The sequence below is a fragment of the Benincasa hispida genome, chromosome 5, assembly GCF_009727055.1.
Source record: "Benincasa hispida cultivar B227 chromosome 5, ASM972705v1, whole genome shotgun sequence".
NCBI classification, from domain to species: Eukaryota; Viridiplantae; Streptophyta; class Magnoliopsida; order Cucurbitales; family Cucurbitaceae; genus Benincasa; species Benincasa hispida.
The window spans coordinates 46958406-46983268 of record NC_052353.1 but is presented as its reverse complement, the minus strand read 5'-3'; the positions used below and the strand labels follow the sequence as shown (position 1 = coordinate 46983268).

Here is a 24863-nt window from a genome sequence, read left to right as displayed (position 1 = left end):
GAGTAGCTAGGTAGCCTTCTTTAATTTTTCGACCAAAAAGATCTTTTATCTTTGTCTTTCGCTGCTCACAAGTCTAAGATCAGTATATATATATAGCCTTCATCTTCCCTCCACAGTATAATTATGTGCTGCTCTATATTCAAGTTGCTATTGGTGATGAGACGCGTTGGACCGTTGGGGGGTTGGCCAAGATCATTTAATGACATACATATGCATACGCAAGTCAAAAGCACACTAAGATGGGTCAGAACTTATCTCTTCATTCTTTGACTCTAATTATACACACCATTTATCCCTATGAAGAAACCCACAACTTCAAGCATTATGATTCAAAAGATGTCTACCTCTAAGATTTAATTAAAATCGAACTAACATATTCCCAATAATATCTTTCCAAGATTCCCTTTCTTCCTATTTTATTTAAAGTGTGGTTCTTGAACATGATAGTTTGAGATAAGTTTACATTCAGATTAAATTACGAGTATAGTCTCTAAATCTTTCGACTTTGTGTCTATAATTTTTTAAATATATGTGAATTAAGACAAATTATTCATTACACATTTTTAAATTAGCTTATAGATATGTATATTATAAGATAAACTTATCTTAAAAGCTTTAAAAATTAAACTCGTAATTCAACTTCAAATTTATTTTTTTTTCCTACTTCCAAATTTAATTTATTTTCATCTTTAACATTTTAAAATATTTATTTTAGTTTATCAACTTAAAAAAAAGTAATGAACTTGAATCATTAAAGTACTTTCAATATAGCTAATTGTTCTTCAAACTTGGATATATTTAAGTTGAGGATAATGTGCTGTCTTCAGAGTTAGCTATACTCAAACTTAACTCAAAAAATCTATTTTTCTCCCTAAATTAATCTAATTCGTTATGATGATTAATTCTTGGTTTAAATCCTATTTTGGTTTCTAAACTTTGAATCTTTTTCTATTTTTGTCTTTAAATTTTCAAAAAACGATCTTTTTAATCCCTAGAAAGCGTTTATTTTGGTTTACTCTTATGCTTTTGTTAAATCTTTGATGAAATTGCATATAGCATATATTGAACAAAAAGAATGTGAAGTAAAATACCAACAACCAACGTGACAAAGTACTAAATGATAAAAATATTGAATACAAAATGACTTTTGAGTTCTATAGAATATCACTTAATTAAAAATTGAAACCTTACATTTTTTAGCGTAACAAACTTATTTAACAGTCTAGTCATCTAAAGATATAAGTTATCTCATCATTTTATTTAAGAATTAACAGAGTCTTAATAGAATGGACCAAAATAAACATTTTTTAAAAGTTAACAGAATCTTAATATCATTTTATTATTTCACCTTAACCAACACATGTATTAACAAATATACTTGAAGCCCCAAAAGTAGTTTTGTCAAAAACCAAAACATGAATAAGAACCAAAATAGTCCTTTTTAAAAAGTTATATGGAAATAAACAATTTTGAAGGTTTAAATTATAAAAAATGTTAGGAAAACGAGAAAATGTTAACAATAAGGATCACTATAGAGATTTGTATAGTTCACTAATAGTATATTAGTTATGCCTACGAATAGAAGAAGAAAGCAGTTTTATTAACAGAGAGAAATATCAAATAATACATATTGTAGAGGCGTTAATAGAATTTAAGAGTTTATATATGGTGCCTATCTAAACTCTATACTCAAAATAATAAATAACAATAATATGAATACAATTTAAGTTTAATAATTTAGAGTGCAAGATAAAATATTCAAGATATTTTCTAACAAAATTAGGGGACAAAAATATAATCATCTTAAAAAGTGGAGATCTAAAAAACCCTATCAACTAATTGGGATATTCTGATGATGCTCCGGTCCTTTAAATACCATCAGCTAAAACTAATATTAGTAACGAAAGTCAACTTTGAAGAAGGTGGGAATTGCCTTTCGATAAGCACCGGCGACGGCGTCAACCACCGGCCGATAGTGTGGCAGGGTCAAAATAGTAGTGTTTGGTTATGGAAATGCCATGTGAAATTTAAGCTTCGGTTCAGTTGGGGCGATCGTCGGTGTAATGCAACAATAAATGAAGAAAAACTAAAAGCTATTATTATTATCATTATTCATGACTGCAACTTGCATGGAGCAATTGACCTAATCTATATGTATTTATGGAAAATATTTTATTGTATGGTGAACTTTTTTTTTTTTTTTTTTTGGAGGGTAAATTGCTGATTCATCCAACTTTCTCGACCACGTGTTAATTATGATTGATTTAAAAGTTTAAGTTGATAGTTTAAGGTAAATTTAATATTATTATATCATCTAATAATGCTACATTTATGTGATAAATCTTTCTTTTTTTTTTTTTTTTGTATAGTATTAATTTTTTTATACTATAATTCCAATGCAATCTAATATGTATGCACCCAAATATTACCATCCGTTGTACTAAAAAAATATTGTGGTTTATCATCTATCTTAAAAAGTGACTTGAGGGAAGAATCGTCTTTTAACTACTTTGTCCCTTCAACAAATCTTAAACTTACCACGTTATTTAATATTTTAAGATAAACCTTAGTTGTTGTTCTAAATTAATTAAAAAAAAAAAATACAACAGCGTAGTCATTGGGACTTTTAAACAGCGATTTATTATTAATGTTATATTTTTTAGAATTTATTTATGATTTATTAATATTTATTTAATATTAACACATAAAATTAACATTAACTCTGGGTTATCTTTTCAAATTCTCACATTCATACCTCAGGTATTATTTAAGAGATAAAGATATCAGAATATGAAAATTTTATCTCTTTATTTCAATAATTTAATTTCTGAAAATTTCTGAATTTATATTTAATGATGAAATTCAAAAAGATTTTGTAACTTTTACCTTCTACTATTTTATAAACAACTCTCTTCAACCATTTTCCTTATAAACATTTGAATTTCTCTTCTACTTAAGTTTACTTTTCTTCTTTCTATTCACTATATATGTTTTGTTTTGACTTATAACATCTGTACTAATATTGATTATTTTTTGGTTGCAATAGGTTAATATTTTGTAATTTAAGAGAAAAACTTGAAGATATATATGCAAAGGAGTAGAAAAATGTTAGGTTGATTGTGAAGTCAAATCCAAGAGTATTGTGAGTTTTACTGTTGTTGTTGTTGTTATTATTATTATATAGCAAGAGTGTTGTGAGAGTTTTTTTTTTTTTTTTACATGGAGGGCTTTGAGTGATGTAGCCTAAATGAGAGTTTTATTCAAATTATTCAAATTTAATAAATACAAAAGAGAGATATTATTCCTGAAACCTTTGTTTTTTATTCTGTTTCTATCTGGATTAAACTGGAGCATGTTCCCCTAGAGTTGTGGACAGATAGGGGTTTCGCAGTGTTAGCAAGTGTCGTAGGTAAACCTGTCTCTTTTGATATTGCAACAAGAGAGTGGCGGTGGTTATCGTATGCGAGGGTTTGTGTTCAGGTGGATGGTGATTCGTTAATGCCCTATTTAGTCACTGTTAGAATGTGGGGTCAGTAGTTTATTATTCCAGTAGTGTACGAGTAGAAAATTCGTAAGTGTACTTGTTATGGTTCCTTTGGGCATACTGGGGTTGTGTGTGAGAAATAGGGTATGGAAAAGGGTCAGGAGTTGTATATTGTGGCAGTTAATGGGGGTTGTTTAGGGGAGAATGGGGGAATTAAGAGTGTGAGGAAGGGGCCGGATTTGGGTATTTGTGCGAGGGGAGTTAGCCCAGTAAATGGGAATAAGGGCGCGGGGAGAGTTGACAAGTTTACTATGGTTAGTCGTCGTAAGCATGATAGAGGAGGTGTAAGGCATAGGGGTGGCAGTGGGTCACCAGGTTCGGTGCCATTGAGAAGCAGAGTAGTTTATGGGTCCCCTGGAATTACAAGGTTTGTAAAGCATGTTGATGATCGTAATCAGTTTGATGTTTTGTGTGATGAGGGGGAGACTCATTGGCATTGGCACTAGTGTAGGCAGATCCTGATCTATTGTCTGTTATGGATGGGATGTTCGGGAGTTCGGGCAAACGCCCAATGAGAGGTGGTATGTGTGATTTCTTGCAAGGTTCATGATTTGGTATTCCTGGAATGTTAGGGGGTTGGATGACCCTGTCAAGTGTAAGGTGGTGGCAGACTTTCTGGCTTCCTCCTCTATTACTTTTTGTTTTTTTCTTGAGACGAGGGTTCGTCGAGAGAATTTTGGTTTGGTGATGAGTAGGTTTGGTGATGCTTGGAGTTGTATGTGTAGCTATACTGTGTGAGGAGTTGGGAGGATCTTGGTGATGTGGCGGAAAAGTGTCTATAATTTTTCTATTGATGTCAATGGGGATCAGTTCATTTCTGGAACCTTAATGGATTTTGTATCTATTGCTAGGGTACATATTGGTGTTGTGTATGCCTTTAATCACGTGAGCGAGAAGAGGAACTTGTGGTCTCAGTTAATTGATGCGTATGTCTTATGGAAGCTTCCTGGAGTTTTTTTTTTTGTTTTGGGGGGAATTTTAATGCTATCCATAGTAGTTCGGAGGATTTTGGTGGTTGCCCTAGCTTGAGAGAGATGGAGGAGTTTGATGGGGCGTTACTGGAGGCGGATCTGATTGAGTTAGGTGTGACAGGTAACTGGTTTACTTGGACTAGTAAACTTCAGGGGAATGGTATCTTGTGCCGGTTAGATCGATACTTGTCTAATGAGGCGAGAAGGTAGATTTTCCGTATTCGAAGGTTAGGGTTGGTCAGTGGGGGATTTCTGATCATAGCCTTCTTCTGGTTTCTACAAGGGGGACGAGGAGTAGGCCGCCTCCTACGTTTCACTATTTTTCTCATTGCGCAGAAGTTGAGGGTTTTATTGATACTATCAGGTTAGCGTGGAGAAAGTCTGAGGATGTGTCTTCTATGGTTAGTTTTGTGCGAAATTTGAAGGCAGTGAAGCGGGTTTTTCATGCATCGTTTGGTAGGTGTATCTCTGTGTTAGCTAATGAGGTGCGGCCAACTAGGCAGGTTATTTAGGCTGCTCAGGCTAAGGTAGAAAGGGATCCTGCTTCAGAGTCAGTGTGTGTGGAGACGGCTCGGGCCACTAAGGTGTTCTAGTTAGTAGTGAGATTGGAGGAGGCGTCGCTCCGGTAGAAGACCAGGGTGAGGTAGCTGGAGTTAGGTGATATAACACAACTTTTTTTCATCGCTGTGTTCGTTCTCGTCGCAGTTGCATTGGTTTATTTACGGTCATGGATGCTGGAGGGACTCGCCAGATGGTGCATGACAGGGTGGCAGGGATGGCGGTAGAATTATTTCGGGGTTGTTTAGGGTCTCAGCCTGTGGGGTATAGGGATCTTACTGCCCGAATTGGGAATATTGTGCAGTTTAGCTAGTCCGAAGAAGGGGTGGAGGCGCTTGGTCGGCTAATGAGTCGGGAGGAGATTCAGAAGGCTTTATGCTCGATGAAGTCTAGGAAGGCTCCTGGGCCTGATAGGTTTTCGGTGGATTTTTACAGAGTTGCTTGGACTGTGGTTGGGGATTATTTTTGTGACACTGTGTGGAATTTTTTTTAGACCTGTTACCTACCTGGTGGAGTTAATTTTACTGCTATTACTCTTATCTCAAAGAGGCGAGGAGCTGAAGTATGGAAAAGCTTCACTATTTCTTGTTGCAATGTTGTGTATAAGTGTATCTCGATGATCTTAGCTAAGAGATTGCGGTTGTGGTTCCCTACTTTTATTAGTGGTAACCAGTCTGCGTTTGTTCCGGGTAGGTCAATTTTTGATAATATTTTATTGTGTCAGGAGCTTGTGGGGGGGCTATAAGGAGGGTAGAGGGAAGCCGCGTTGTGTGTTGAAGGTAGACCTTCAGAAGGCATACGATTTGNAAGGAGGGTAGAGGGAAGCCGCGTTGTGTGTTGAAGGTAGACCTTCAGAAGGCATACGATTTGGTCAATTGGGATGTTTTGTTTGGTGTGTTGTTGGCTATAGGTACTCCCCTTCAGTTTTTTAGTTGGGTGAGGGCTTGTGTTCCTTCGCCTAAGTTCTCTATGATGATTAATGGTTCCCTTGAAGGTTTTTTTTCCTGGTAGGCAGGGGGATCCGTTATCTCCTTTTTTGTTTGTGATGGTGATGGAGGTCTTGTCTAGGTTGTTGAATAACCTCTCGTATTATTTAAGTTTCATGATCGGTGTGAGCGTATAGGCCTGACTCATTTGGTTTTTGCAGACGATTTAATGATTTTCTGTGCAGCTGAGAAAGATTCTTTGGAGTTTGTGAGGCAGGTCCTGGCAAATTTTGCAAGGCTATCTGGGTTAGTTGCAAATATTGGGAAGATTTCCATGTTTGTTGCGGGTGTGGAGTCTGGAGAGGCGGAGGAACTAGTTGCGTTTATGGGTTTCTCTTTTGGTTTGCTACTTGTTAGGTATAAGGGTTTACCTTTATTGGCGAGTCGGTTGAAGGCTGTGAATTGTGCGTCTTTAATACAAAGAATTAAAGCTCGTATTAGAAGCTGGACAGTGCGGTCCCTCTCCTTTGCTAGGAGGTTGCAGCTTGTTAGGTCTGTTTTATAGTCCTTTCAGGTGTTTTGGTGTAGCATCTTCATGTTGCCTGCGTGTGTAACTTATAAGGTTGATCGTCTGTTACGTAGTTATTTATGGAAGGGTAGTGCGGTGATTCAGGGTAGTGTGCGGGTGGCGTGGGATGAGGTGTGCTTGCCGTTGAGAGAGAGTGGGGTTGGGTGTGAAGCATGTGGCCTCTTGGAACCAGGCTGCCATTCTAAAGTTGTTCTGGCTTCTCTTAATTAAATTGGAATCATTATGGGTGGCATGGGTGGAGGCATATATTTTGCGTGGGTGGTCTTTGTGGGTTGTTCGGAGTGAGGTTGGGAGGTTTTGGTGCTTAAGGGTTATCTTGTGAAGTAAAGATAGATTCAAGCATCTGGTTCGTTTGATGGTCGGCAATGGACGGTCTTGTTTTGTTTGGTGGGATCCTTGGCTACAGAGGGGCGCGATTTTGGATTCATATGGGTCTACGGTGGTTTATGATGCAGGGAGTAGTTTGAAGGCGCGGTTGTCGGAGTTCATGGCTGGTGAGGGAGGTTGAAGGAGGCCTACACTGTCTTGGGAGCTGCTTGAGATCTGGGGTCTTATTCAGGCAGTGGATCCTAAGGTAAGAGGGGAGGATTATTGGATTTGGGTGTCAGATGCTAGTGGTCGGTTTTCTATCACTAGTGCGTGGGAGAGTTTACGTCCTCGTCGTCCTAGGGTGTCTTGGGCTGGTATTTTGTGGGCGGGGGGTGGTATTCTGCGTCACTCCTTCTGTGCGTGGTTAGCTGTGAGGGAAAGGTTGGGTACACGGGATTAGTTGAGGAGTTGGGGTGTATTGTCAGAGGGGGGTGTCTTTTGTGTGGAGGAGGTGTGGAGTCACGGGATCATTTATTTTTTGAGTGTGGGTTTGAGAGAGAGGTGTGATCGGGTGTGCTGTGTCAGTTGGGTTCGTCACATCGAGTGGCAGGTTGGGATGTATAGTTAAGTTGGTTTTGTCGAGTGGGGACGGGTAAGGGGGTGTATAGTAAGTTATTCCATGTTTTCTGGTGTGCTTCCATATACTACACCTAGAAGGAGCGTAATCGGCAGCTGCATGGAGGTCGACCTCGGTCGATGTCTGCTCTGGTTCACCTTATAATCTCTACGATTCGTGCTCGTGCTCCTTCCTAGTGGGTTGATCTTCTTGGTCTTATCTAGTGTGTTTACGGATGTTTTTTCTTTTTGAACTTTACGTTGTTATTTTTTTGTTGTTGTCCCTCATTTGTGGGGTTTTGGGTTTTTTTCTCTGGCTTTCTCCCTAGTGGTTTGTGAGTTTGCGTTTATGTGTTGGTTTTGTTCTAGTCTTATCTTGTTGGCTTTGTTTTGGTTTTATTGCCCTGTCTTTGCTTGTGCTTTGTTGCTTTGATGCCTTGATCCCGGGCTGTGGGATCCCTTGTTGTTGTATAATAATATCACCTATTCTAAAAAAAATACAAGAGAGGGGTTCTCTATTTATAGAGAATGAAGTGTGCGATAGAGTAACTAATTCTAAACTTACTAAATTACCCCGATTTCTATTACATCATATAGAGAATGGAGTGTGGAATTGGGTAACTAATTTTAAACTTACTAAATTACCCCATTTCCTATTATATCATTGAGTTAAGTGTACAAACTTTCTTTCTTATGATATATTTAGTTTCTTTTGAATAATAATACTATTATTATTATTACTATTAGATATAAAAAATTTATTATTTACTTTCTTAAACCGTTTTAGATAGATAATCATTTTTTACTATTTTTTTTTCAAAGGACATTTTCAAAAATTTCAATATGTACCTTGCTTAATTATTTTATTTTATTAAATAAAAAAATTCATCCCACACCTTACAAATAATAAAGGAGTATGAAGTTTGAAAAATAGTTTAAAAAAAAGATAATAAATGTGGAGAATACATAAACTAGGTGGAAGTAGAATTTTGAGGGTTCTTTATTATTATTATTTATATAATTTACATAGTTTCATTCCATTTACTAAATTTGATAATTTGATAATTAGTTTTCTTTTATAATTTAGTCCATTACATTCTATTTATTTAATTTGATAGCCATACAGTTTTTATTATTTTCTAATTTTTTAAAAATATTTATGGGCTTCTTGCATGGGAAAATTAAAAGGATATTGTCCTTTTAGAAACTATTTAGGAAAATATTGTTGTTTTCAATCTATTTGTAAAAATATTGTTTTTTTTTAAAAAAAAAATAAGTCAAGGGTTGAAAATTCAACCTAGATAAGTCAAATTTTGAACTCTCGACCTTCCTTTCATTTGTATGTCGAACTTTGAACCATCGACTTTGCCCTTCCAAACATTATTATTGCGTCTATTTAATTATCATTCCAGAGACCTTCCTCTATCAAAAGATCGTATTTCTAAATTTTCATAAGGTCCCCCTGGAATTCCTTCCAAAGCTTGTTGAATAATTTTTACCGATTCTGTCATCTCAACAAGTCTGACTAAATAACGAGCTAATGAATCTCCTTCTTTTTGCCACTAAACTTCCCAATCAAATTCGAGAGCGAGATTATGAGAGAGAGCGAGATTTTGAGAGAGCAAGAGTTTGAGAGCGAGAGCGAGAGCGTGAGAGAGAGCGTGAGCGTGAGCGAGAGCGTGAGAGAGAGCGTGAGCGTGAGCGAGAGCGAGAGCGAGAGCGAGAATACTGTATAAATTTCTCTTTTTTCTCCTTTTTAATTATTACACATTCCACCTTCTTCTTTCTAATCCTTTCTTCTTCTTTTTTTAATTTTCCATTTTATAAAAACAATTTCTAAAAATATTTTATTATTTTATTTAAACTCTAAAAATAATAAATTAAAAAATAATAACTCATAAAAATAAAAAAAATGTAAATTAAATATCTCATTTATATAAAAATAATTACAAAAATCAATGTGTCCCACAAGGAGGACGTCGTCGATTTCGAGCTGGTTGTCGTCGTCGACTTCGAACTTGAGGTTGCTCGGGTTCTTCTTGATGTTGCTCTGGCACCTCTGCAGGCGCTTCATAATATAAATATTCATTACGCTCTCCACGACCCCGACCATGTCCATGCACATATGAAGACGAAGGACCAGCCTCTGAATCATAATGTCCTTAACCAAATGCTGGCATCATCATCATCGGACTAACATAATCAGTTTGACCCTGCGTCTGCGTCAAAGGGGGCAACTCTTCCACATTATGTGCAATCTCATCAAACTCATCCTCTTCTCGAACAGGTCCTCTACATCTAGGAACTGGTGGAGGAACAATAGATATATCGTACATATAATGAATTTCCTCCAAATAGCTTTGGTTGTCACTACATATTGCAAAAACCTGGTTCGGATCATTCGCAACCTCACAGAGTCTACTGTTGTTCGATCTCTGTGAATTATAAAACAATTAGACAATATTTAAAATAAATTTAAATTAAAAAAATTAGATAATATTCATTCATTTACCATATGACCCACAGCTACTCTCGGAGGAGTGGCGTAGCGCCTTGTGATATTATTATACCAATGAATATTCTGGAGAGACATATGTATCAAATTGTTCAAGAGAAACCCCCACAACAATAAACCTTGCACGATAGTGCCATCACACTACCAAATGTGTAACTTTTTCGGACCAATCTTCAGTCCTTAGGTCAATATCATGCAGTACGGGTTCAGTATTACAAGGCGATGGGACATCCTGCTAAAAATCGAATTGTCTCATCACCCTGTCAGGAAGATGCCACTCACCAATGTGAAAACATATGAGAGGACTCATCGTCCGCCATATGTTTTGACCATTCGTACAAAAATTAGGCAAAGTATGCACAATAATTTTGTACGGCTCCCAAATAACCTAAAACACAAAATATTATATTAGAGAATATTAAAGACAAATACAATAAAAATGTGATAAAATAATCAATTAGGTTTAAGTGTAATGTACCTGTTCAGGTTAAAGCAGATCAACTGTATCTATATTGGTTGACTACATGTATGGCTATCCTAGTCACAACAAAATTTGTCTCTCCACCTAAATTTTTAAATTGATAATTTAGAATTTAAATTAACTAGATCAATGATATAAAAAATTACTTTGAATTAAAACAACATACCAAGAACCATAGGCTCGTCCAACTAACTAAGCGTCATTAACATGATGTAGCTGTGGAGCCATTGTTGGCAATCGCTCCCAAGCCCATAGTTGCAAAAGTATGAGAGGCCCAGCTATCTCTCAACCTCAGGTCTTGTTGCTTGGCATAGTTGTCTATACAACTATGCCAGCATGCTCCACACGAATACCACCCGCATCATGGAGGTTAGCTAATAGTGGCAAGAACATCAATGAACAAAATGACTTAATTTATCTAAAAATAGACTTCCACATCATTTGTAGTATATATGCTCGCGCATATCTTAGAACGGTTTCCTCGTCTGCATCATCTGTGAGCTCACGAAATTGTGTTCCTATCATATTTAAACTTACCTCATCCTTTAATCTTGTCGGCAGGTGGGGTCGCACCGAGGTACAGTTGACAAACTTCTAACCAGTCATCGTACATCACTTCGGTGACGCGCTCACCATCAACAGGTAACCTCAACAAACACTTCTATGTCTTGTAGAGTGATAGTGCACTCTCACAGACATATGTTCCAAACCATTTTTTTTTATTATAATTTTATTTGTATTATTCAATTTCTTTTATAATAATCTATTGTATATTCAATTTTTTTTTTTTTTGTAATCAATAAAGTTTTACATTATAATAATCTAATATATTCAATTTATAGTATAATTAATCTAATATATTCAATTTATTGTCTAATGATTATTCAATTATAGTATAATATCTAATATATTCAATTTATTGTCTAATGATTATTCCAATTAATAGTATAAAATCTAATATATTCAATTATAGTCTGAATGATTATTCATTATAGTATGATTATTAGCTCTTTTTTTCTCTTTTTTATATATATTTTTCTATGAAAGTTCAAATGAAAGTGAAGACTCTCGCTCTCTCCTCTAAGATCTCGCTCTTCTAAGATCTTACTCTCTCACTCTCACTCTCTCCTAAAGATCTCGCCTCTCGGTTAGTATCGCTCTCTCTCAATATCTCGCTCTCTCTATTATTGTTGTTATTTTTTCATTAATGATTACTAGCTTTCATTTCTTCTGGAGCAATCACAAACACTTTTTTTTATTATGGATCTACTACCAGAAACTCAATACGTAATATTAGCATTCAATGTGTATTCCTGAATAATCTCATTTTTCAATTATTCAACTATTTCATTTTACCAAGTTTAATGTTAGTCAGATTAATCAATATAAACTAAATCCCGCTGTCTCCAACATTCTCGCTTTGAATCTCACTCTCTCTTAAAATCTCGTTCAACATCTCGCTCTCTCCTACTATTTCGCTTTGAATCTCGCTCTCTCCTTAATCTACAAGCCCACTTATCTCCTTAATCGCTTTGAAATTTCGACATGTGTGTAACCTTCGACAACCTAATATACAAAATTTTATTCGTAGACAAAGGTAATTCGGAATTGTTTTTCATTCCAAAACATAACTTGTATCCATACACTTCATATTCGCCTGGAGTTTGCTCCCAAAAATATAGTTATCCCCACCCCCTCACGTCAATCCCACAAGCCTCCATTTAATTCAAAATGATAAAAAATGCATAGGTTGTTAAAAGCAGCTCGAGTACATAGATACATATAGTATACTATCTCATTACTTTATTTCCTCTATGATGGAAAAAGAAAAGTAATAAACCTACAATCTTGAGGGTGGATGTGTGTCGAAACTTCAACCTTCGACAACCTAAGCAAGAATCGTGAGATTTTCCTTGTCGAGGGTTGAAGTTTCGGCCTATGTATTGTTTCCAAGTTTTTCTTTGTTCGTCGAGTTCTCAACGTTCTACCTCCACATTAGTAGAGTTCTCAACATTCGACCTCTAGCCTCGAACTCCCAAAACAACAATATTTCTCTAATAAGTTTCAAAACAGCAATATTTCTCTAATAAGTTTTGAAAACAACAATATTAATATTAAAGGTCCCTTCTTGCATATATATCATAATAAGTTTAATAAATTATAATAAGTTTAACAAATTAGGCCTGTAGTACATAAGTTTTAGTTTTGCAAAAAGGTCAAAAACCAAACTCACTGCACATTTGAATGAAAATTACTTTTATACCCTCACGTTTCATCTGACCAGATTTGACAACGCCTTTCAACTTCAACCGCCTACATTTTAGAGTTTCAACTTTAACCTTATTTTTCTTATCTTTTCAACTTCATCTTTTAGTTTCCTTTTCCTCACTCATTGTTCAACTTCAATCTGAAGTAATCGTTGATCACTGTCACCGTTCGGTCACCATTCATTGTCCGTTAATCGTCTATTCATCTGTCGGTCAACATTTATTTTCCGTTCGTCCATTCATCGTCTGTTCCTCTTTCGGTCAACATTTCTTTTCCGTTCGTCTGTTCATCGTCTATTCATCTTTCGATCAACATTTCTTTTTCGTTCGTCCGTTCATCGTCTATTCATCTTCTGGTCAACATTTCTTTTCCATTTTTCTATTCATCGTCTGTTCATCTACCAGTCAACATTTCTTTTTTCGTTTGTCTGTTCATCGTCTGTTCATCTTTCAGTCATTTCTTTTCCGTTCGTTCATTCATCGTCTGTTCATCTTACTCGACCATCAATGTATAGTTTTGTCTTCTTCCCCCATCATTGTTGGGGTTTGTGCCCTAAAGTCTCGTGTCCAGTAGTGTGTAAATAACTTTGGACGAACACTTGTGATGTATAATATAAATGATATTTACTTCACTACTTGATTTTGCACATTTAGATTTTATCGCAAACCAATAAACATAAAATCTCTGGTTATATGTATGTGACTCAAGCATGTATGTGGTGACATACAAGTGGATCATGTCTTGAGTGATAACCAAAATGGTCTGTAGTATATGGATATAGGAGGGAAACCTATTCCTGGTAACGCTACGGATGCAGCCTGCTTTGTGGAATGGTCACAAGTATTGTGACTTGTCACAAATGGTCTAATCCTGATCATTTGTGTAGGGGACATGCGAGCGGGGGCGTTCTATACAAAGAGTTTGTATAATACCTGACCACGAAGTATTAATGTCTCGTTATATAACACCATTCATAACTGAGACTTCACTTCACTAGGATGACCATAGGTAACATGACCTCAATCCTGAGTGAGTTGGGAACTCCTGCAATTGAGGGCAATCCTTTGATTTGCATGGGTGCGAGTGGCCAGGACGCCAACTCAAACCTACCATTTTAGGGATTCGTCTGATTTGGGAGTTGGGAACTCAGCTATACAAGATGGAATTCACTCCTTCCCCGAGGTAGGGGTAAGTAAATAGATAGCTCCCTTAAGGTCTGATTCCAAGGCTTGAATGATGTGGCACCACGCACCTTCTCATGGCCCGAGAGGTGTTCACACATAATAGGACTATGTTGTATTGTTCATTAGAGGGATCAGTGGTAATTAAGGAGGAAGATGTAATTACAGAGGCAAAATGGTAAATTGGCCTGCTGTAATTACGAGCATCTATGAAGGGTCATCGTACTGATGATTGGTTATATCCAATGGACATAGAAATATATCTATGGCAAGAAGAGTTCAACTGTCGGTCTTTAATGGAATGCCTAGCAGTTAACGGATAGTGGATATCGTGACTAAAGAGTTTAGTCAGCTATTCACGTACCGTTGGAGCTTCGAGCCATAGGTCCATAAGATCCCCTTGGTAGCTTGGATACAAGTTGAGGGTCAGTTTTTGGGTCAATTTGAAATGTTCAAATTGACAAGAGGGATTTCGATTATATATGATATAACTAAACGAGTTAATTAAATATGATATAATTAACTTTATGTATGAGATACATTAATTTGGAGGAAATTGGATATAAATTTGATTTATATCTAGTAGAGGAAAAAATATTATAATTGATATTTGATATTAATTTATAAGTTATGAATGTGATAAGATCACATTAATTGGACGGTTATAAAGGAAATGGGAAGGCGCCCCTTCATTTAAAATAACAAATGAAGGCATTATAAATAGCAGACGGTATGTTGATCTCGGTGTGCACGGATATTGTGAAGAAGATAGTGTCATCTTTTAGAAAATCAGTGCCTATACGATAGGACTGCACGATCGCTTACATATACGATATTGCTAAGCGATCGCATACTGATTACATCGTCGCGCACTATTATCTAAATGATCGTTTACCTTTTTTCTAAGCGACCGTTTAGCTCTCGGTATTTACTAAACGATCGTATAGACGATCGCTTAGGTTTTCCTACAAGATCGTTTTGGACGATCGCTCACCCTTTTCCTACACGATTGTATAGACGATCGTTTACCTTTTCCTACACGATCGTACACTTTACCTCGATCAAGCATATTGTCTATGCGATAGACGACCGCATCTCTCACTTGTTTGATCATTGTGTACGGTCGCTCTTCCTCCTTCCCTCTACCAAATCCAAACAAAACCCACACTTTGGATTCTCACTCCAAGATTACTGAGGGCTCTAAGTGGTATTGTCTTCTCTGATTCCTTCTGTTCGAGTGGTGACTATTCGAGGTAGACGGTTGGGCTTCAGACTTGTTGTGAAGAAGAAATCTTCATCTGGTATGATTTCTTGATCCTTGTTGCATCATAAAAGTATGTTTGAATGTATATGCGGTAATTTTGTCACAATGAATTGGAAAGATCCACTTCCGCTCGTAGGTACTCTTGAATAAGAGTTCCTTCAATCACTTTGTTGATTGTCCACTGTTTGTTCATCTTCCTATCAACATTTCTTTCCCTTTACTCAACATTTCTTCCGGTCGTTCGTTCATCTTCTTTGTCCACCATTGTGTTGATACATATCAATTAAAATGGCAAGGTATTTCATACTTTTTGCCATTGATTGATTTTTTTTTTTTATTTCCTAAATTTTCTATTATTCTTTTATTCTCTATTACTTTTTTTTGTTTTGTCGTTTAACTTGTTTGACACTAAACTTTTGTTTTTTTTTTTTTTTTTTTTTTTGCATATAGACAAAACGAGGGAAATATTGAAAAAGAAAAATAACAAAGAGGAAGATAAACTTCGAAAGACGTGAAAGTTTAAAATAATCCACTATCGAATAATAAGGTAAGTACTATACTGATACACTTAATCCAATTGATTCGTTTATTATGTTTGATACACTTGATGTGATGCTGATACACTTGTTATGCTTCAGTGATACACTCGATGCATTTAATACACTTGATATCCTGTTGATACAGTTGATATACTTCACTGATACACTTTATACGTTTATGTTTGATACACTTGATATAATGTTGATACACTTAGCATTCTTCACTGATATACTTGATATCCCATTGATGCACTTAATATATTTCACTGTTATACTTAATATATTTGATATCCTGGACATCTTCTTGATATTAAATAAAAAAGTATCTTGGACAACTATAGCTCACCTCATTAGATGATTATCTAATAAATCCATCGATGAGACTTTGATTTTCAATCTGGAGAAATTTGGACTGAGAGAATTTTATTTTATAATTCCCTCAATCCACAACCTCAAATATCCAAGATGAATTGAAGAGTGATTTGAGAAATACCGTTTTTAGTGGTATTAATACTTTAGACAAGAACCAAGTTATTGCAGCATTTACTATAGGACTATCTGATGACCAACTCGTGGTCAAATTAGCAAATCTTCTTATTTTGTATTGTTTTCTCTATTGTAAACAACTCTATAATTCAGTAAAAACACCTAAAAATAATAGATGATGAAGAAAATCTACCAAACTTTCCATGTGGTAAACTGTCCTTTAACTTGATTGTCGAATTTGTGAGAAGAGTTGCACAAGACAGAACCACAAATTCTTGCTGTAAGGATTTCCACATGTTTTAGTTTGTTGGACCTTAGAAATAATCCTAGAACTATCTGAAAGTCCAAATGGAATGACAACAAAAATTAGACCAAAAAAAATAAGAAGAAGAAGAAGAAGGGATATAGATCGCTTACCGATTTCGACTAACCGATTGAAAGAAGAAGAAGACTTATGTGGAAAGGAGAAGAAAGAAACTTACTGTAAGGTTTGGAGAGAAACAAATAAGTAAGAAAGAAGAGAGGATAACGTGCGTGAAGAAAAGAAAATCAAGATTAGTTTGGGAATAATAAAAAATTCAAAGTAGAAGATATCTCAAACGTATTTGATATTTGTCATATTATAAAAGTTTAAAAAGTGGAGCCATAATTGATAAGCCATATTTTTATATTGCTACCCAATACAATTTTTAATATCTATTGCATTGTAATTTTTAAAAAATATATATTATATTTTTTCACAAATATATAGAAAAGTTATTTTTTAGGGTTCTTTCATATATAGAAAAATGGGAAAAAAAGTTTCTTTTTTAGTCTAATGGTTTTAAATTTTTTATATATTTGAAAATATTTCCAACTACTGGTCTTGTAAATAATTTCTCTATTTTTTAATTATAAAATTCATAAAGTATATTTATTAACCTTTTTAGATTCCTAAACTAGAAAAATAAATAATTCACTTTATTAACATACAAATCTTACTTCCTTAATTACAATTCTATTTAATGCATTTTCAAAGAAACACATTGCTAACCTAAATAACTAATTGTGTTTTCTTTTTGTATTCAATTGGTTAAGGTTGTCAATTTTTTAACATCTTTAAAACTCATTTTATTTTAAAAATTAAATAGTTACATTAATATCAATTTTTTTTCTTTTTTGTATTTCCTTTTAGATCATATTTCAATTTATAACAAAAAGAAAAAACACATCGGAAGAATCAAATGTTTATCAATTACATATTATTATTGAGTAAAATTTACATTTAAAATAATTTTAAAAATAAAGTTACAATAAAATCTTCACACGTACATCACACGTTAATGTCATCTAATTTATTTATATCGCTATGCATCCATCACTTTATGTGCTATAGCAATCAATTGGTTGTAGGGAGGAAAGGGATGAGAGCACCATGAGAACACATAATCGCCACAATTATACACTTTTTGGATAAGACGGTTTCGTGGAGTTAAAGTATTATTACAAAGATTTTATTAATAGCATTTGACTTCAAACATTTAATACACAACCTAATCAAGTTTCATCTTAGTTTAAATTTAAAAATGTTGTGCTTAATCACCTCTATTTACCGTCCCATTATTTTCTCCTCTGTATCTTTTTTATCTATGATGGTACGAGAGCTCATAATATTCAAATAGGCCTACTGTAATTGGAATCTCATATAAGAATGGTGAACCCCAAAAAGTACCATTTTTTAGAAGACATGTTGAGGATTTTACATTAAAAAATTATAGGACTTCATATTGCTTATAAGATAGATGAACTATTTCTTCCATTGTCATTTGATTTAAGATGAAATCTCATGTTATATGATAGAGTTGACGTGCAACAAAATTCTATGCAATGTAGGCTATGTCAGCATAGGCTAAGTTCGACTCACTCGTTTCCTCTTTTGTGAAATGGTGTTGAGCTCGACTCAACCAATTCGGAGATCAAGACTCTATTATCTTTTCGTTTTGAATTAATGATGACCCTAATATTTCAATTTTATATTTGATAAATTCATGATAATTTTAATGACAGAGATCAATAGATGTTTATTAGACACTTTTCTAATTCAATTACCATTAGATTTGAAATAAAAAGTTTACAAATTTATTAGCATATTTTAAAGTTCAACTATAAAAATTCAAGCACTTGTGATTATTTTATTTTTATAGTAAAAATGTTAATAGATAATAAAAAGAATTTTAATAATTTTAATAATAAAACTAGCAATAGGAACTATCTAAGACTTATAGAAAGTATTGAGACTAAAATTGAATAATTGAAAATACAATGACTAAAATTACACAAACTTTAAAGTATGAGAACCAAAATGGTATTTTAATCCAATTATATTAATTCACAAACTATTATGGGCAGTTATTAGGTTATGGTCCCCATGTTGGATAAGACTTCCCCATGCTTTTTTTCTCATCATATGAAATGAAAAAATACATGTTTACAAAGAGAAGATAAACTCAAGAAATAGATTATTTATCAAGGACTAGAGGTAATTCACATTATCCATGATTCTAACTTTCTAAAAATAAATTTAAGCATACTTCTATCTTTTTCTTTTATTTCTTTTTCTTTTCGGTTCAACAATTTGTACTATGAGGATCAAATATCAATCTTTGAAATGATAATGGTTAAAAACGATTTATAACTATTTGTGGTGAAGGAAAATCAAATCTCTGACTTCGAGATTGATAGAACAAACACTTTGCTCATTTTAATAATATTATTGTTAAGAAATCAACAAATAAATAATAAAAAAAAAGACGTAAAGTATAAAGAATATAAAAAACGTAAACTATAAAGAATAGACGCATAGATTTACATCGTTCACTATAAGTTGTTAGTTACATCCATGAACAGAGGGAGAATAATTTTATCAAAGAAAATATTATAAAATACGGAATAAATGACGACTCTAGGGGTTTAGAGAGTTATATAGGGTCTAAATCTAAGAGTTATAAACGTAAATTAAATAAAGAGTGCAAATATGTAAATAACTTAGATTTTAGCAGCATTGCCTCCAAACCCTCACTAGGACGTGTTGCCCCTAGACCCTGACTCGCTAATCAGGCAGTGAGACTTTTGTATTTGACTGTTTGAAACATCAAATAACAATTCAAGATAATCCAGTAATTATCTTTTATTAAAGCTGAGTAGTTTCTCTCTATTACTTTTATATAATATAAGCTTTTGTCAAATTAATTTGGCAATAGTAAATAAGGTTGGTGTTCTATCTTCAATAGTGGAAACTTCCGATCTTTCTCCCATAGTTGGTGTCGCATTTATTTGCCTCTTAATTATACATCTACAGGGCTACTTCATATCGTTAAGTATTAATACTTCAAACCCCACTGGTACGAGTAAGAATTTAAAGGTTTCCACTGTTTTGAAATATAAATATCGATAAGCTCCAATTGCATCATAGGTAAAATGAGTTCTTTCATATATTTACAACTATTATTGTAAATTTTACACCTCGAGGATTCCCACTCGTTAATACATGAAGTCCAATAAGCATATCTTGAGTTGATACAAAAAAAGATCCCTAATAACTAAAGACGAGATTCATATGAGAAAACATAATTGATCGGGTATTTTAATTCTCAACTGGATAGAAAAATCTAGAGAAATTAGCAACATAGCACATTCATGTCGGAAAAAATAAACCACCTTTTGCATGCATTCACAATATTGCATGTCCCATTTCTTTGAATTTTCCAACGTTTTTGGTATACAACATTGTATACTGTCTCCGAAAGATTGAAAACTAAAACTAGCACAAATAAGAGAAACTAACAAATAAGAGAAATCAACCGACGGCTCGAGTTGAACCAAAAGACTACGTGTTTTACAGAAAATCTCCTAAACCTGTGATGAGATTGATTACTGATCTGCACTGTTCTTGCTTTATAGAGGTCGAGCATTGAGACCAATTGCTCGACCGCATTTAAGAGCATTGCTTGGAATTGGATATTCGTCTCGCCACGAATTTACGGGCGAATATACACGAAAATATAGTTGCTGCCCCAAATACTGGCGAACCCAATTCTCAGACCTTATGTTCCACATCCCCACATTGTCCAAAGGCATGTAAACGGCAGTCCATGACTTCGGATAAACCTATATAGTTCATGGATATTTTGTGTTAAGAACCAAACATAACCAGGATTCTCGAATGAAGCTAAATCAAGATGTTCAATTTTCTAATCATGAAACCAAATCTGATCAGATGATGGATGAGACTGCTACCTGAACGGTACATCGAGAGATCGTATCTCTTAAATTGTAAGTCAATCTGCTGGCAGGTGTCCATTGTCCTCCATCCATCCTGTTGCATAACAAATGATTAAGTTGATCTAGTGGCAATTTAAAATGAGTGAACTTTGAACCATAAGAAATAAATGGCTTATATATCGGGGTTTTGATAAAGCTGTGCTACAAATATAAGAAACTGACCCCACAACGAAGAAATTGTGTCCATCAACGTGCCATGACTGCACAGCATCTTCAGGGTTCTCAAATACAACTTCAGCATAGCCTCTAAAATCAGCAGCCATGACAGAAGTCTGAAGATAAGCACCACTACCAGTGGGGTAGTCCGGGATACTTCTAAGAGAGAAAACACCAGAGATCTTGAAATAGTCAGCAAGTTTGAGAGGAGTATCAGCTGGAATGAAGGACACACTGTTGACAGCATATCTCTGCTTGCCATTAATAATCGCAGCAGTGCTTTGAAGCCTGATTGTACGAGTGACATTGATTAATCCATAATGGTAAGAACCTTGAGGATTTGGTCTCGGGCCATTTGCAGTCAGATTACGCCTGGTTCGATAAGGACAAGTCAGAGTAAGTATGACACAACATAGTAGAAAGGGTTCAAATAGCATGGAAAACATATTATTCAACAACAAGATTGCATGTCCCTTCTTCCTTGTAATCAATTATCAATGAATGATTTTCAGTCCCTCATATATTCATGCAATCGGCTCTCAAAATCGATGCCCAAGTTCCACAATGATAGCTAGAAAACCAAATCTTTAAATCCTTATCATTCATAAATGCAGAGTTCATAAAACCAAAAGCATACATCTTGTTTGAGAGACCTAATGAAGCAGCATACTTCAGAATTTACAATCTCATAATGAAGACAACTTTAGCAAATTAACAAAGACCAAAAACAAAGACAGATACCTCAGGGATCGGGCCTGTTCAAGTGACCAATCGATTTCAATTGTCGGTCCACCAGGAGGAGGACCAGAGACACTTGCTGCTGAGTTACTGTAATGAAGAATGGAGGTGGTTGTGAGAATTTGGGAGGTAAAACGCGTAGAGACGACAATGTAGTAATCTTGTGGTAGCTGATCAGCAGTGACCAAGACAGAGTAGGATTGCCCCAGATGAATATCTATGGATTCATAAGTATTCTGAAGGGTATGAGTTCCTTCAACCTCAACAAGCAGCATTTTGTGGCCTTGTATTCTGAAATTAATAGCAGTTGTAAGCCCCACATTTGATATTCGAAACCTATAAGTCTTGCCTGCAAGACAATGCAATATTAGCCTATTAGCATCATTCAAAGTTCCCTACATTAAAACCAAGACAGCCGTTAACCACCACTGAACTCAAAAGCATAAGATAATGAGTTACGGTATTTATATTCTTAACAACAATGTACCTTGCTCAACAGTGAAAGTATTTCCATTTAAACCACGACCATTGATGAGAAGCCCATCAGGGAAGGGAAGATCACTACCACCGTCTAAAATGGCTCTCAAATCCTACAAAGATTTGATAGAACAGCCATTAGTTATGACATTCCATTCCTGCATGACTTTTAAAATGTTTAGGAAGAAACAAAAGCTTACAGTGTGATTTTTGGAGTACCAATCACCAGCAAGAACAGTAAATTCTCCAGCAGGAGTAGGAAAGGGGATAGGAATTATAGAGCGGCTTTGAATTTTGAAGCCACCAAAGCCACCGGCGGCCTTGTGGAAGGCCAAAGAGGGGAAGTAAAAGTAGCTACCGATCTGATCTTTCACTTGCAAGACATAAGTGAAATTCTGTCCTGGTGGGATGGGGCAGTTTGTGCCATAAACTCCATCCTGCCAGGAGTTCCTTCTCTGTTGAATCCCATTCCTACACAACAAAATCAAGGTGGAAAATAGTTCATTTTCATCAGTTTGCACTGAATTCACCCCATTTACTGCAAAAGGACATTGATTTCAATAAGAGAGTCAGGTGCTGATTTCAACATTTTGTCCAGAGAAAGCAATATTTTACTCCCTTCTACCATCAGAAAAATCCATTATATTTTGGTGAGATTACAAACCGTTCCTTACACATGTTAGTTCAAGTTGTTAAAACCCAACTGAAAAAATCACCCAAAAATAAATTAAAAAAACCTACCCAAAATCTAGGGAACGAAAATTTGTAGGTGTTAGGGATATGGCCCACACGATTAGAAATAGAGAAAATCGAATATGTAATTAAAGACAGGCCTATAGTACCGAAATAAATAAATAAATAAATAAAACCACTTAAATTTAAGTTGAAATGGATAATACTACTCTAAAGACATAAAAAGGTCATTACGTGTCACTAAACAACAAGAGTGTTTAAACTCCAAGTCACAAATGTCTAAAAGTTAATAATTTTAACTTGGGGAGTCTTAATTTTTAAGGCAGTTCAATTTCTTCATTATAATCGAGATAAAAAAAAAAAAAAAAAGCCTCCAACATTTAGGTCCCACTTGATAACTATTTTATTTCTAATCTCTTTTTTTTCTTAATTTATGCATATTCTTTCTCCTTACTTTATTATGATCTTTATCTTGGGATAGTTGCAAATATAACAATCAGACCCAAAGTATTACAAATATAGCACAATGCAAAACAATGTACAGAAAAAGTAAAATTTAGATTTGGCTGTCGAAATCTATTAGTGACAAACTATATCATTAGTAGGAATCTATCAATGATAGTCTCTTGCTAATAAGAGTCCATTAGCAATAAAATCTAGTACGGATAAATTTTACTATATTTACATCTATGCATTTAAATTATTGGATTCTTGGTCAAATTTCAAATACTAACATTCAAAAGCCGGGCCTTAGTTATAAGTTATAACCAGGGTGCAAATGGATACTAAAGGAAAAACGACACCGTTCTATGAGCCCTTTATTGTCCCCACTTGGAGCAATGAAATTTTGTTTTCCCAACCACCAGCATTGCATTTCCTATTGTAATAATTTGACTGCATGAGTAACTCATTATAATAATTTGTATTCTATTAATGATCAATTCAATTCTACGCATCTTTTTTCAAACATGTCAGTGACGATCCCTCTTCCAACATGGAAGAGTCTATAATAAAAACTCAATAATCCAATATTAAAACACCAAACAAAGGAATAAAAAATGGATCTACACCAAAATGGGATGATTACAAGCATCATGAATACAACCAAATGAGACAGAGCAAAGGAGGCATTTCATCATACAAGTTATGAACAAAAATGAAAGAAGGTAAACAAGAAAAAGAAAAAGAAAAAGAAAACTAACCAGGAGATAAGGAAAGGCTCGTCCAAACTGTTAAAGACATTGATAATCAAGTTCTCGTTAGTAACTGCCTCAATCTGTGGCCCTGGAAATTGCCCATTAATTAAAATACCCTGAAAAAAACACAATGGAGGATTCTTCTTTTGTTATACATCTTTAAGCCAAACAAGAAAATAGGCGTTACATTGAAACAAACATTATACCTGTTGCTTCACTCCAAGAGGCCATATGTCTCCATACGTGATATTCCAAGTAAAAAACCTATATGGGTCTTCACCATTGATGCCACTCAAGCTCAAAAACAAGAACAAGGAAATGAGTGAACATAAGAATCTAGTTTCTCTCATTCTAGAAAAAAAAAGGTGGGGATCAATGGGAAATGCAGAAATGGAAGAAAAGGAATCAAAGAAATGGGGATTATGAAAAGTTGTGGAGGTGTCCTTAGTCGCTAAGTTTTCTTTTAGGACTTGGAATCTTTGGCTTTGAGCTTTCTTGACTGGCTTTGGCTTTGGCTTTGGATGAAATAGTAGGCCATGTCGGTGAGGAGAAGAAGAAGGTAAAGGAATTAGAAATTCACATTTTGGGTTCCCAACGTCTGAGAAAACCCAGTTGTCAAGTCAATAATTTTTCTGAGGGGACATTAATTTGCAATTTGAGCCGTACTGGTTCCACGGAGTAGGAAAGAAGCTTCCCATCCACTACCCCATTTCTTATTTTCATTGGCGTTTATCTAAAATTATAAATTTTACCTTATTTATTGTTGTCATTATTATTATTATCATTACTTGTGAAGATCAAGTGAAAACGAAATTAGTAAATGTGTTAAAATTTATAATTTATTTTTTAGAATAATAATGTTAATGGCAACGTTAATAATAACGATTCGTCATAATTTTTCGACGCAATTAGATTGTGCACGTTTTGCTCGTCTGTAAATTGGAATTTCTTGATTACATATTCAATAGTAAGTCTCATGTATCAATATGAATGTAGAACAAAAATAAACAATATAAAATGCATTCAAATGTGATCCA

At 34.7% G+C, this 24863-nt stretch overlaps 1 protein-coding gene and 1 long non-coding RNA gene across 2 annotated transcripts; both read right to left on the bottom strand.

The window, feature by feature from the left end:
- Positions 1 to 15640: 15640 nt before the first annotated feature.
- Positions 15641 to 16825, bottom strand: LOC120078387. Its single transcript, XR_005482001.1, has 2 exons — positions 16664 to 16825; positions 15641 to 16582 (listed from the first exon to the last, which is right to left on the bottom strand). It is a non-coding gene; the product is annotated as an uncharacterized LOC120078387 (long non-coding RNA).
- A 3017-nt stretch (positions 16826 to 19842) lies between these two features.
- Positions 19843 to 24498, bottom strand: LOC120077130 (L-ascorbate oxidase homolog). Its single transcript, XM_039031030.1, has 8 exons — positions 24033 to 24498; positions 23833 to 23942; positions 22138 to 22408; positions 21948 to 22050; positions 21464 to 21809; positions 20729 to 21094; positions 20522 to 20600; positions 19843 to 20392 (listed from the first exon to the last, which is right to left on the bottom strand). Exons 1-8 carry the CDS (start codon positions 24174 to 24176, stop codon positions 20180 to 20182), a joined length of 1632 nt encoding a protein of 543 aa, XP_038886958.1. The 5' UTR covers positions 24177 to 24498; the 3' UTR covers positions 19843 to 20179.
- Positions 24499 to 24863: the final 365 nt, after the last annotated feature.

What these genes read in the sequence shown, in the direction of transcription:
- LOC120077130 (XM_039031030.1), bottom strand. Translation starts at nt 24,176, where the DNA reads ATGAGAGAAACTAGATTCTTATGTTCACTCATTTCCTTGTTCTTGTTT. An exon ending in CTCTTGGAGTGAAGCAACAG is followed by an intron (nt 23,943 to 24,032) that starts GTATAATGTTTG and finishes TGTTTTTTTCAG; the next exon opens with GGTATTTTAATTAATGGGCA. An exon ending in GGTACTCCAAAAATCACACT is followed by an intron (nt 22,051 to 22,137) that starts GTAAGCTTTTGT and finishes AAATCTTTGTAG; the next exon opens with GATTTGAGAGCCATTTTAGA.